The sequence below is a fragment of the Petaurus breviceps genome, unplaced genomic scaffold (assembly GCF_028583685.1).
Source record: "Petaurus breviceps papuanus isolate PSGF00001 unplaced genomic scaffold, PetGlider_PUasm1.0 37, whole genome shotgun sequence".
Taxonomy (NCBI): Eukaryota; Metazoa; Chordata; class Mammalia; order Diprotodontia; family Petauridae; genus Petaurus; species Petaurus breviceps.
The window spans coordinates 18,619,822-18,634,329 of NW_027186296.1; the positions used below are offsets into that span (position 1 = coordinate 18,619,822).

At 38.2% G+C, this 14,508-nt stretch overlaps 1 protein-coding gene across 10 annotated transcripts in view; it reads right to left on the reverse strand.

Annotated features, from left to right (window-relative positions):
* Positions 1 to 14,508, reverse strand: part of ATP8B4 (ATPase phospholipid transporting 8B4 (putative)) — a 346,626-nt gene that overhangs the window by 110,289 nt on the left and 221,829 nt on the right. For all 10 annotated transcript variants that reach the window (XM_069098021.1, XM_069098022.1, XM_069098023.1 and 7 more), the window contains one exon: positions 9,988 to 10,184. In XM_069098021.1, coding sequence (XP_068954122.1) covers positions 9,988 to 10,184 — 197 coding nt within the window. The remainder of the gene's footprint in view (positions 1 to 9,987; positions 10,185 to 14,508) is intronic.

Here is a 14,508-nt window from a genome sequence, read left to right on the forward strand (position 1 = left end):
GGATGGATGGATGGATGGATGGATGGATGGATGGATGGATGGATGGATGGATGGATGGATGGATGGTAGACAGGTAAGTAGATGGACTGATCAACAGATCAATCAATGGACTGAGGGATAGACAAATAATAGATTATTTATTGTTTACTAAGTGCCAGGCCCTATAGTAAGTGGAGGAAACACAAAAATAAGAACATAAGATGGCACCTGTTTTCATGTACCTTGCAATCTAATAAAAGAAAACAAAACATAAAGGCAAGTCAGAAAGGAGAGGGGAGTGAAGAGGATATCCCCCATGGCAACACAGCTGGTGTGGAAGTGGAGCTGACCAGACCAGAATGTGAGCAGGAAGTGAAGTGAGCAGAATGACCAAAGCTCTGCAAAATATGGCATTCCCAGATGAGAACTCACCAATCAGCCAACAGACCGTCAGGGCAAAGTAATCCCCAGGGGAAAGGCAGCTAGTGTGGGAAGTAGGTTGAAGAATGAGCCAGAAATGAGTTATGATTCTAAGATTTTGCTAAGTGTCAGACCCTATGACAAATGCAGACACAGCCCCTACCCTCAAGGAGCTTACAGTCTAGACTGGTGGACACACATACATATCCTACACTGTATGATCTCTAAGGTGTCAGATATAATATCCCATGATTCTTAGCTGAGTGGCATTTTATGGATGTCCAATCTTATGATACCAGCAATTGGCCAAAAAAATAGTGACATAAAATAAATTATTATAACAGAAAAAACTCTCAGAGACTAAATTCCTAATTCAACTTTCTTCCTAAATTCAACTTTCAGGCATAAAAACCTGAAGTGTATAAAAACTGTAGCAATTATTATTGTGGCAGAAATCACTAGACCAGAAGTTCTAGGGCAGAGCCTGGTCAGCCCTTCTTTCTCTACAGTGCCTCTTCTGATTTTTGGGGAAAAGATTTTGGGAAAAAATTGTAACCAGGGGAGGGACTCAAACTAAAGGAGAAATAATTGTTAAGAAAGGGATTTAGAGGATTTTAAATGGTAAAAAAAATACCTGAGATTTAATTTGAGGATGGTGAGATTTGGGAAAACTTAATGAGAAAGACTGAAGCTGAAGGAGAATCTAAATAATGAGGGGAAAGGGAATTTTTTGCTTAGAGGACAGAAATGTAGGGCAAAGGTCATACCACTTCCACCTCTCCTGCATTACAAAGTTCCTCCTTTGTTTCAAGGCAATTTTTAAGTCTCAGGTTCATTCTGCCAAGGGCATGATGGGAGTTGAAAAGGCAAATGAAAAACATTGAGGCTATTTAATCACAGATCCAGAAAGACACCAAGGTTTATAGAGAGGCACAAAGGCTATACTTTAGGGTGGGGATGAGGTGAAAGCAAATTTCTCATCCTGACCCATCTAGATATTAATACAAAATGGGGCTCCCGAATCATGCCAAAGGAGTGGTAAGAAGGCTGAGGCAAGAAGGAGTAACATACAAGAAAAAGAAGTTAGGAGACTTTTTCAAGCATGGACACTAGAGCATAAATGTCCCAGGAAATGTCCTATTCACAACAGGCACAAAAGTCTATGGCAAGTGTGGGGAACCTGCAGCCTCAAGACCACATGTGGCCCTCTAGGCCTTCTATACTCCTTTGAGTATAACCCTTCATGAATGGGGAAGGGGGTGCCAAGAAGGGAAAAGGTAGGACAGGAAGAATGAAAATCATTCTACTATTTTATTTCTTTATCTATTTTGCTCCTCTGTTAGAATAAAATATTCTGCTCTTTAATTTATGGCTCTTGTCTGATCTATTTGGAGAATGCACTAGATGGGGGCTTATCAGGTTTTCATAATTATGATTACTTAAAGTTTGCATAATGAACATGGGGTAGGCAGCAAAGGCTTCCAACAACATGCAGAGGCCATGTATAGTCTATTTGAAGAAGAACTGAGGCTGAAAAAAAAAAGACTAAAGCTAAGGATCTAGAGAAAGATTTGAGGATTAGGAAGAAAGGAGCAAAAGAATGAAAAGGAAAAGAAAAGGAAAGAAATGGAGAAGACTCAAGGAGTAGAAGGAGAAGCTTTATAAGATGAGGAAAAATCAATTTGGCTATCAAGGTGTTTATAAGGTGAGAAAGTTTTACTAGGGGTTGATCAGCTAGGCAGTAGCTAAGTTGCACAATGGATATAATACAAGAATTGGAGTCAGGAAGACCTAAATTTGAATCCTGATTCAGATATTTCCTAGCTGTGTGACCCTGGGCACATCACTTAACTTCTCTGTGCCTCAGTTTCCTCATCTGTAAAAAGGGCATAACTACCTTGTAGGGTTGTTTGTGAGGATCAAACAAGTTAACCCATGTAAAGTGCTTTGTAAACCTCAAAGCACTATATAAATGCTAGTATTATTAATTATTATTAATAATTATCATTATTATTTTCTAGAAAATACAGAGGACAGGGAGAATTTTACAATACTCTGCTAAGAATGCACAATGTTTGTCTTATATCTTCTTGTGGAAAAGAGGGAGAGATGTACACTAGACATACAGTGTTGTCTGTAGATTCAGAACCAGTTAATAATTGCTCAATGTTCACATAAAAGAGGTCTTCAGTGGTATGCCCTAGGGATCTGTTTCAGGCTTTATGCTGTTTAATATTTTTATCAGCAACCTGGATAAAAGTACAGATAGCACTCAGTTCCTTAACCTACTCACTTCCCATGAGCTACTCCTCCACCCCACCTCAACCACACAAAAAGATGGTCATAACCTTGATCTTTTCATCACTCCAGAATACACCACCTCTGCATTCAATAACCCTGAAATCCCCTGATCTGACCTTAATCTATTGGTTTTTCACCTCTTCCTCTGCCTTCCTTTACACAACCTTATTCTTCTTTCTCACCATGACCTCTAATCCCTTGACCCCTCTCCTAGGCCATCTCCCATGCACTATCTACCCCCTCCTCATCTCCCCCTCTAGACTCCTTAGTGAGCCAATTCAACTCTACACTGACATCTTCTCTTGAATTCCTAATCTTCTTATATCACCAACTATGCCTAGCCAAGCCTCAGTCTTTATCACCTTTGCTCCCATACACATGCCACTGAACAAAATCACTGCAGATATATGCTACTATACATGGGTCCACTAGAAATTTGTTTTACATATCCTCAACTAGTCCCTCACTGCTGCTTCAGCAATGCTTCTATACCTCTCCTATCTCCACAGCAGCTCTTTTTCATCCTTCCTTTCTTCCTTTTCATCCTTCCTCAAAACTCCCATGACTCCCCATCTTTCAGCTGAAAACCTTGCCTCACATTTTACAGGTAAAACCGAGACCATTTCCTGTGAGCTCCCCCTTCTATACTCTTCACCTATCACTCAGGTGCCTTCTGCCCCTATCACCTCCTTCACCCCTGTCTCACATGAGGAAGCAGTCTTACTTGTTACCAGAACTAACCCATCTACCCGTTCAAGTGATCCCTTTCTATGCCATCTCCTCAACAGATTGCCTCTCTGTCATTCCCATTCTTTCACTTATTTTTAATCTCTCCCTATACTAGCTCGTTTTCTACTGCCTACAAACATGACCAAGTCTCCCCTATCCTGAAAAAAATCCTCACTCGATCCTTCCATCCCCACTATTGTTCTTTGTACCTAAGCTCAAAAAAGCCATCTACAATAGATACCTCCATTTTCCCTTCTTTCACTCTTCTCTTAAACTCTTATAATCTGGCTTCCAACCTTATTATTCCAATGAAACTATTCTCTCCAAAGTTACTAACAATCTCTTGGTTGCCAAATCCAATGGCCTTTTCTTAATCCTCCTTCTCTTTGACCTCTCTGTAGATTTTGACACTGTTGATGGCCTCTCCTCTGACATTTCCATTACTCTAGTGCAGGCCCCCATAACCTCACACCATTCTCTCTTGGTTTTCCTCCTACCTCCCTGACCATCCCATCTCCATCTCCTTTTCTGTATCCTTCTCCAGATCATACCCTCTAATTGTAGGTCTCCTGGGGTTCTGTCCTACCTCCTCTTCTCTTCTCCCTCTATGCTGCTTCATTTGGTGATCTCATCAGCTCCCCTGGATTTAATTACCATCTCTATGCTGATGATTCTCAAATCTACCTTTCCTGACCCATTCTCTCTACTGACCTCCAATTTCACATTTCTAACTGCCGTTCAGACATCTCAGACTGGAGGATCATTAGATATCTTAAATTCAATATGTCCAAAACAGAATTCATTATCTTTCACCCTAAACTCTCCCTATATCCTATCCTCCATATTACTGTTGGAAGCAACACTATCATCCCAGTGCCTAAAGTGTGCAGCTTTGTGTTATCCTGGAATTCTCACTATCTCTCATTCCCCATATCCAAGCTATTGCCAGGGTCACTCAATTTCACATTTGCCTGAATGGCCTCTCCTCTGACATTTCCATCACTCTAGTGCAGACCCTGATAACCTCACACCTTAACTATTACAATAAACTCCTGGCGGGTCTGCCTGCCTAATCCATCCTCTATTCAGCCACTAAAATGATTTTCCTAAAATAAAGGTCTCAGCATGTCACCCCTTTACTCAATAAACTCCAGTGGCTTCCTATTGCCTCTAGGATCAAATACAAAATGCTCTGTTTGGCATTCAAAACCCTTTCTGTCCTAGCCCTCTCCTACCTTTCCAGTCTTCTTTTAACCTAATCCTCAACAGGTACCTTTGATCCAGTGGCACTGTCCTCCCAGCCATCCCATGGCCATGACAGTCTCTGTGGCTATCCATCATGACTGAAATGCCCTCCCTCCTCCATTTTGACCACTGACCTCCCTGACTTCTTTTAAGTACCAATAAAAGCTCACCTTCTACAGGAAACCTTTCTCAACCCCTCTTGATTCTAATGCCTTCTGAATAAATTATTTCCAAAAACTCTGTACTTAGTTTTCTTTGTATATATTTGTTTGCATTTTGCCCCCCTCGCCCCATTAGAATGTGAGCTCCAGGGCGGCTAGGCGGCACAGTGAATAGAGCACCAGCACTGGACTCAGGAGGACCTGAGTTCAAATTTGGCCTCTCTGTTTCTTCAATTCTGTGAGATCTCAGACAAGTCCTCATTTTTCTCATCTGTAAAATCCTCTACAACTTAGATAATTATATAGAGCTACAAAGAGTATTGAAAAGTCAAGTGACTTGCTTAGGGTCATATAGACAACTTGTGCCTAAAGAAGGTTTTAACTCTAAATATTTCTTGCTTAAAGAACAACTCTCTAGTTACTATTCCATACTGCCTCTCTAATTCTTAATATTTATTTTTTTAAAGTTTTTTTTAAACCTAATAACATCATTAGGAGTAGAAGGTGAGATTCTGAGTAGAATTATCATTTAGAAAAGCATTTTTATATTTGGCACTGCCTGATTGCCCTTAGTAAAGTCACAATGGAATAACTTAAAAACACAAGGAATTTTGCTTCCCTTGAGGTCAGGCTACAATACCAGGGTCTTAGTTGCTAAAAGAAATAGCCTTTCTTGTCTTCTATGCCTTTCCAGGCAACAGAGAACCCCATTCTCTGCTGCTTTCCTTCCAACACCTACTTTAAGCAATAAATCACTTCCTCATTTTTAAAAAATATTTCAAATGCAATGAATGAAAAATGCCAAATCACTTCAAAGAAGTTGTGTGCGCATAATATACTTACTTCCTGATGACAACACGCACATATGTGTTTGCACATGTTGAGATGGAAAGCCACTAGGCACATTTGAGACATAAAAGGAAAAGTCATAAAAGCTGACCATGGTTATTCTGGCCAGAAGCAGGATTTACTACAGATGCTATAATTGAATACAAGCATGAAAAGTCTTCAGAATCAAAGATGAGCCAGTAGTATACAGCTTAAGTTGAGTCCAGTCTGGCTACAACTCCAAAGGGCCCAAAGTAATTTGTAGTGAGATAGCCATATGCCACTATTGCAAGTCAATTCTGCACAACTTGAAATTTCGGTTTTCTGACTGGCAGGATTTTATGTATTGAAGTCTCTCCATCACAATTAAGAATGGAGAAAAGTGAAGGAGGGGAAGAAACAGGTAAATATTAATGTAGGGGGAATGTATAGATGACAGGGATGTTAACACTGTCAGGGTTAACATCACAGGGTTCTCACAGGATAGCACTTCGCAGTTACAGAGGAATTTAACAGACATTATCTCACTTGAGTGCAATCCCATCCCTGTTAGGTGGGTCATACAAGTATGACTATACCGATTTTATAGATAAAGAAACTGAGAAAGGTAACATGGCTTGCCTCAAGATCACACAACAATTAAGCCATGGAGAACGTGATTCCAGGTTTTCTGACTCCAAGTTCATGATCATAGATATATAACGAGAAGGGAGCGAAGGGGTCTTTTAATCCAAACCACTCATTTTACAGATGAAGAAACTGAAACCGAGAAAGGTTAAATCACTTGTTCAAAGTCAGTATTGGAAGTGGAATCTGAACCAAGGTAGTCCCACTGTACCAGGCTTCAAATAGCTCCTCATCAATTAGTAGGCAAGTCAAAAAATAAGAGATGTTTGGAATGGAAAAATAAAAATTCAATTTGATAGTGAAAGTGGACCCATGAAAGTTTTAGAAAGCAGCCCTTTTCAAAGGGAGCTTGATAGTGTGGGTGAAACATTTTGATACACAATGAAGACAAAATTTGTATAATTAAGTTGAATAAAATGTTCTCTCTGTTCGAAGTGAAGTACTAAATCTACTTTAGTCAGAGTCTGACTGAGATGGAGAATTCAGACAATTTCTGAAATTGCATTTGTTATTCTAGAAACTAACTACATCATCATCATCATAGCTTCCCTCTCTATAGCGCCTCACAGTTTACAAAAGCACATCATATACAATACTTGACTTGATCCTCACAATAATCCCATATGCTCACTAGTGCCACTATTAATTATAACCCTAATTCACAGATGAGGAAACTGAGGCACCAGGAAGTAAAGTGCCCATCATCACATAAGTCTTCAATATTTTCCCCTATACCATGTTGCCTCTCCATTATTTTAAAATGATGAGAATTTGTCATTTTTTTAAATACAGCTAGGTGATGTAGCACAGATTGCCAGGCCTAGTGTCAGGAAGACCTGAGTTCAAATCTGACACTAGCTGTTTGACCCCAGCCAAGTCACTTAACCATATTTGCCTCAGTTTCCTCACCTGTAAAATGAGCTGGAGAAGGAAAATGGCAAACCACTCCAGTATCTTTGCCAAGAAAAAACCCAAATGGGGGTTACAAAGAGTCGGACACAACTGAACAACAACAAAGTTACCTCTTTGATTGAAGCCACAGAAAAGCACTAAGGAAAATGTCTATGTCACCATAAAATATTGCATTTAAACATAGGATGTTAAAGACATAAAGCAATCTAGATTCATTTCATAGATGAGGAAACTCACCCAACCAATTAACCAGCAGCAAAGTGAGGACTAGAATTTGGATCACAGAATCATAAACTCGGAATTGGAAAGCACCTGAGAGGTCATGTAGTCCAATGCCATGATTCGTCTGGCAGCTAGCTAGCACAGTGGATAGAGCAGTAGGAGAGGAAAACCTGAGTGTAGATCTAGCTTCAGACACTTACTAGCTATGGAACTCTGTCTGCCTTAATTTCCTCTACTGTAAAATGGGAGCAATATAGTATCTACCCCACCCAGGGTTGTTGTGAGGATCAAATGAGAAAATATGTGTAAAGTACACAGTTCCTACAAAATAGAAGGCATTATATAACTGCTAGCTATTATTATTATTATCATTACCTATATTTGACAGATGAGAAAACTGAGTCTCAAAGAGGTTAAGTGACTTGCCCAGAGTTATACAGATATAAGTAGCAGCAGTGGAATTTGAACTTGGGTCTTCTGATGCCAAATGCAGAACTCTACACTGAACCAAGCTGTCACTTCATGGTATCCTAATTTCTAGCCCAGGCTTCTTTTCACTGCATTAGAGCACCTTTCTTAGACCACAATAACATGATCCATTTCAACTCAAACTTGTCAGTCCAAAGCTATCTAATATCAACCATGAAATCAAAAGAGTTTTGCATTGTGTTTCTCCTGGTTCCATGTCAACCTAACATTCAGCATGGTATAGTGAAAAGAGCTCTGATTTTAATTCAGAAGACCCAAGTCTTGTTCTCATTCAAGTTCAAGTTCTGGCTTCACAGAAGTGGCATCAGAGAAGTCATTTAACCACTTTTGAGCTCAGTTTCCTCATCTGTCACATGTAGCCAATAATATTTGTTCTACCAACCTCTTAGTGGCTGCAGTAACAATCAAAAGATTATGTAAAAGTGATAAATAAATTTAAGTCAGGTTTCAAGCCAAGCCTGAGGTATTTTGTGTTTTTCATATCAGTGACGCCATATTGATGGAAAGAATGCTAAGGAAGACATGACATATAATAGGTAGAATTTGTATAAGAGCTTTGGAGAGAGAAAGAGAGAGGTCTCTATTCCAACCAAGGGGAAATTCCCCCAAATCTCTAGAAATGCAAGTCAGAAATTAGGCACATGTTAAGGAGCTAGTTTCCCCTACATTTCCAAATGCACCTTCCAAAGTCTTTCTCTCTCCACATCTGGAGTTGATCCCAAAGAGAATGTCTAGAATCACCCAAAGTTTTTTGAAGGAGAAAAAAAAAAAGACTGCCTCTCTTCTTCAAAGCTTTTTTTGTACCAACTTCACCCTTTACACATGATGTTACATTCAGCATTTTCTCTACCAACTGGATATCACTAACCTTGAAAAATGCTCCAAGCTTCACCTGATACCTGGTTTATACAAAAAAGCTATTATTCTTTTTTTTGCCTTCAATAATTTTTATGTAGTATTTTATTTTCCCCAGTTACATGTAAACAACAATTTTTAACATTCATTTTTAAAATTTTAAGTTCCAAATTCTCTCCCTTCTTCCCTCTCCACTCTCCCTCATAGAGAAGGCAAGTAATTTGATGCAGGTTATATATGTTTACTCATGCAAAACATATCCATAATAGTCATGTTGTAAAAGAAAATGTAGATAAAATAAATCAAGAAAAATAAAGAAAGTTTAAAAAGTATGCTTCAATCTGTATTCAGAAGCAATCCATTGGGATCTCTTGGGATGGACAGAATTTTTCATCATAAGTCCTTCGGAGTTGTCTTGGATCGTTGTACTGCTGGGAATAGCTAAGTCATTCACAGCTGACCATCTTATAATATTGCTGTTACTTTGTACACAGTACATTTCATTTTGCATCAACCTGTACAAGTCTTTACAGGTTTTTCTGAGAGCATCCAACTCATCATTTCTTTTAGTACAATAGTATTCCATCATAATCATATATCACAACTTGTTTAGCCATTCAAGAATTTCGGGCATCCCCTCAATTCCTCATTTTTGCTCCCAGAAAAGAGCTGCTATATATATATTTTTGTACATATAGGTCCTTTTTCTTTTTGTTTTTTTTTTCTTTTTTGGGATACAGAGCTAGTAGTGGTATTCCTAGGTGAAAGGGTATGCATGGTTTTATAGTTCTTTGGGCATAGTTCCAAATTGCTCTACAGAATGGTTATAAACTATTATTCTTGCTAATAATCATTAATCATCATTGCTGGGAAAGAGACCAATCCCAAGACATCAATCCAGGAGACCTAGAATTTCTAGCATTTAGATTGTACATATTCTGGATTGATTTGGATGTTCAAGTTTATACTGACGCTCATGTGTTTGAATGAAAATTAATTCCAAAAAATATAATCCAAGTAAATGAGTAAATGTGTGCTACAATTTCAAAGTGTGTATGTTAAGCAGATTCAAAAGCTTAGCTGCCTCTTTTATAAAGAATGTAGATCAAGTTCAGTGGGGGCAAGGCATCTATCATAATTGATAAAAATAAACAAAATACCTGTGTAAAACATACAGACATCACTTTTTTCACATTATGAAAGGGTCAAGACCTCTTACCTCACATACAAGGAAATGGGCACGACAGTATTCAGAATAATAATGTATGACCAAAATGTTAGGAATCCTGAGAAAATGGGATTCTTCACTACTTCATCTTGGAAAAGGAATGCTCGGAAATAGTCCCCAACTTGATGCTCCCAGATTGAATTTCCTATTGCGAGAATAATTCCCATACATACCAGAAACCCAAAGATCTGAAATAAGAATAGCAGACTGGTTATGGTTACTTGAACTTAAATTCCTAGTCATTTTCACGATTATAAGAGCTAAATTAAAAGCCATGCTCATTCGATATCCTCCCCCCCCCCCACAAAACAAAACAAAACTTAAAATTGCAATTTGAAAACCAAACTGGTAAAAAATAATTCTTGCAAGGGGCGGCCAGGTGGCTCAGCAAGTAAGAGCACTGGCTCCAGTGTTGGGACAACCTGGAGATCGAACCTCGGGCTCAGACACTCAGCACCACACCCAGAAATAACTGGCCGTGTAACCTTGAGCAAGTTACTTAATCCCGATTGCTTAAAAAAAAATTATAATTCTTGCTGCTTCACTTAGCAATGATAATTATTTAGTTAATAAATATGCTCTCTTTACCACATGTTAAAGTCTAATGCTGATGACAGTGGGAATAGACCACATATGAGTAGTCTCAAAAATAAAATAAAAGAAGTCTCTCCCCTATTTTATTTTTTGCTTTTTGGGGGGCAAATGGGGTTAAGTAACAGCTAGTTGTGTGTATGGGGGGGTGGGTGTGGGTGTTAAGTGTCTGAGGCCGGAACCAAACTCAGGTCCTCCTGACTCCGGGGCCAGGACTTTACTCACTGCGCCACCTAGCCACCCCTCTCCCCTATTTTAAAGACCAGGTAAGTTCAAATCTAGAAAAATGTTTGGGGGAAAAGAATGAAGATGTAGATGTAGGATATGAGTGACAGAACATAGTATTCTAATACTGAGGAAACATTTTGTCTAAAAGCCCACACACAAAATTCTTAACAAAGGACAATAATGCAAGAATTGCACAAATAAAACTTAGAAAAGAAAGCATATCTATTTGCTTTTGTTTTGAGACCTAGGGAAAAATTAACCATTAAAATAACACTACCTGAATCTGAACTATATGTCTATGAATCAAGCAATCAATCCACAAGCATTTGTTAAACACCTACTGTGTACCAAGCATTGTACTACATGCTAGCAATGCAAATACAATGAATGAAATAATATCTCTTTGCAAAAGAGTTTATATTCTAACGGGGAAGAAAACAAGGTCTTTGACCTCCATGTTTAAAGCAACGGAGAAAAATAATTTTTGAAAAACCAAATCAGATTATACAAGAGTCAGTCTCTTTCAAACAATTTTTAAAAGCCATTTCTTAGTGTGACCTTGGACAAGTCACTTAACCCCAATTGCCTTGCCTTTCCCCCTCCAAAATAAAAAGGTATATTTTAGAGGTAGCTAAGGTGATACAGTGAATAGGGCACCCACCCTGGAGTCAGGAGGACCTGAGTTCAAATTTATCCTCAGACACTTGATACACTAGCTGTGTGAATTTGGGCAAGTCACTTAACCCCAATTGCCTTGCCTTCTCCCCTCCAAAAAAAAAAAACCCATTTCTTATATACTTTAATTAATGACCTCATCATTGCAGATGTTCCATTTACCTACACAGATCATAAAGCTGGCACAGCCTTCAAGAACCCAAGACCCCTGTCTCAATGAGGCATGGAGCCAAGAAGACAAGAGTCCAAATCCCAGCCATGAAATTTACTGTGTGAGCATGAGCAAGTTTATTGATTTCTAGGAACCTATTTCCTTATCTGTTTAAAAAAAGTGGGGGCAATTGGACTAGATGATGTCTAAGTTCTCCTCTACCTCTAAATGTGCAATTTATAGCCAAGAGCAAGCATTGGCTATAAACATAGACAAAAACATAGAGATCTAGACATTGATGCCTGACACCCATTTACATATGGCAATAAATCAAGACCCTGTGATCTAAACTTATAGTATTAGAGAGTTCCCAGAGGCTCAGAAAGGTTAAATAATCTTCCCATAGCACATAGCTAAAAAAGTGTCAGAGACAGGGCTTAAACCCAAGCCATTTTGACCCTCAATGCCACACAATCTCCACTAAGCCACATTTAGGCATAATATGGGCAAATGGCCAAATGGTCTCTGGCTATCATTTGACATTATGTAACTTTCTACTAATTTGAAAGAAGGTTTAACATTAGAAGGGCCAGGTACATCAACTGATTGCAAAAATTTTTACTTTAAAATAAAAATTTTCATCCTACTACATTCATTTTCTTTTTGGATACAAAATATATATATATACATATACATATATATGTACTGTGTAAATTGGCACAGTGTGGTCCTTCAAGGTCTTCTTAAATTCCAATCCTTCATAAGTAATGTCAATTTGCATATGGATTTGTACTAAGCAGAATAAACAAAACAAAATAATAAATTCTTTAAAGGTACTTGTGAGACCTTTTGCTTTTTGGAAAACTGGCTCTAATGACTTTGAAAGGCAGAAAAAAATAATAAAAATTGCTTCCCATTTGGACAGCAGATGATTTATTCTGCTTATCTTCAGTCAAAGCTAATAAACTTAATGGTTTCTAATGGCCCTAAATAGTGCTTAGTATTTGGCAAAACTCTCTTCATCATTTTCAGAGAGACATGCCTATCTGCAAACTGACATGTTCCCAAATATTAAACACTGCATGTATACAATAAAGGAAATTCAGAGTCAGATAATGTGAAAGTTTATTAACAGTCTGTGGTGTCTGAGAGCAACATCCATAACAATATTAGAAAACCTGTAGTTTCTGAAATACATGTCATTTAAAGAGAAAGATTTTCTAATCTTCATCATTTCCAAGAAATTACCTATAAAACGAAACCACCCAGAATCTCAGAGGTGAAAAAAAGACACCTGAGCTCATCTAGTCTGACCTGTGCCTGAGCAAAAATTCATTTTGTAACATGGCAACAAGTGGTCATTCAGTTTTTGCTTGAAACCATCTACCACCTAAGGCAGCCAATTCCACTTAGGGGATAGTTTCAAAAGCTAAGAAGTTTTTCCTTAAATTGAACCTAAATCTGTCCCTCTGTAACTTTCATCCATTGTTCCTAATATTACCCTCTGTGGAGAAGCAAAATAAGTCTAAATGTCCTTTCCATATGACAGCCTTTCAAATACTTGAAGAAAGCTATCATAAACCCACCCACCCCCAAGTCTTCTCTTCTATAAACTAACCATGACAAATTTCTTCAATTGATCCTAACATGGCATGAGTTTGAAGCCCCTGACAATCTTGATTATTCCCACCCTCTCTCCCAGATGATCTGAAGTGTGTCAATGTCCCTCCTAAAACATGATATCCAGAACTGAACATAATAATTCAGTGTGGACCAGGGCAAAGCACAGTAAAACTATTACTTCCTTAATCCTGCATGCTATGACTCTTAATGCAGCCAAAGATCACATAAACTTTGGCCACCATGTCTCACTGTTGACCCATATTAAGGTTGGAGTCCAATAAAACTCTTAGATCTTTGTCAAATGAACTGTCTTCTAACCATGCTTCTCCCACCTCATACTTATAAGATTGATTTTTGACCCTGAGTATAAGACTTTACATTTATTCCTATTGAATTTCATCTTAACAGATTTGACCCAATGTTCTAGCCTAGCCAAGACTGTCTTCCATCATTACTGTGCATCTAAAACATTTGCTCTTTCTCCTAATTTTGCTGAGAATCCTAAGGTCATGTTTCTATTCAGTTTTAATAGTGTAGTCATGCCCTTTAAAAGATGTTAATATGAACTTTGTTTCTGAATTTATGTGTAATATAATAATCAGTTCCAATACTTTGAGAGAATCTTCTTGGGAACTGAACAAGACATCTGGGGGCTTATCTTCTTTCTTTTATGGAAAAAAACCACATTTAAACGTCCCCTTTTCCATTCCATAATTGAAAGACTATGTAAATAGGAGTTAGAAGTAAAGGGGCAACTGTACAAAGAAATTGTGCGTTCCTTTAAAATAGAAATGAATATATTCCAAATCTTATTAGTTTGTTGCTATAGTTGGGACTGGTTATCAAAGTTTCAAGAACAAATAATTTCTGTTTTGATCACTTTTAAAAGATTCCAGTTCCTCATTGCTTGGTATAAGATTCCCTTAGAGAAAATAAGTTAGGGGCAGCTAGGTGGTACAGTGAATAGGGTCAGGAGTACCTGAGTTCAAATATGACCTCAGACACTTACTAGCTGTGTGATCCTGGGCAAGTCACTTAACCCCAATTGCCTTGCCTCCAAAACAAAACAAACAAAAAGAAAATAAGTTACTGGATTTGGAACCAGGGAAGATCTGCATTCCAAGTCTGTCTCCAACACTTACTAGCTGTGTGATCAAAGTCATAAAGTGATTTGAACTCTCTGAACCTCAGATTCCTCATCTGTAAACTAAGATTAGTATCAAAAGGTTATTATGAGGTTCACA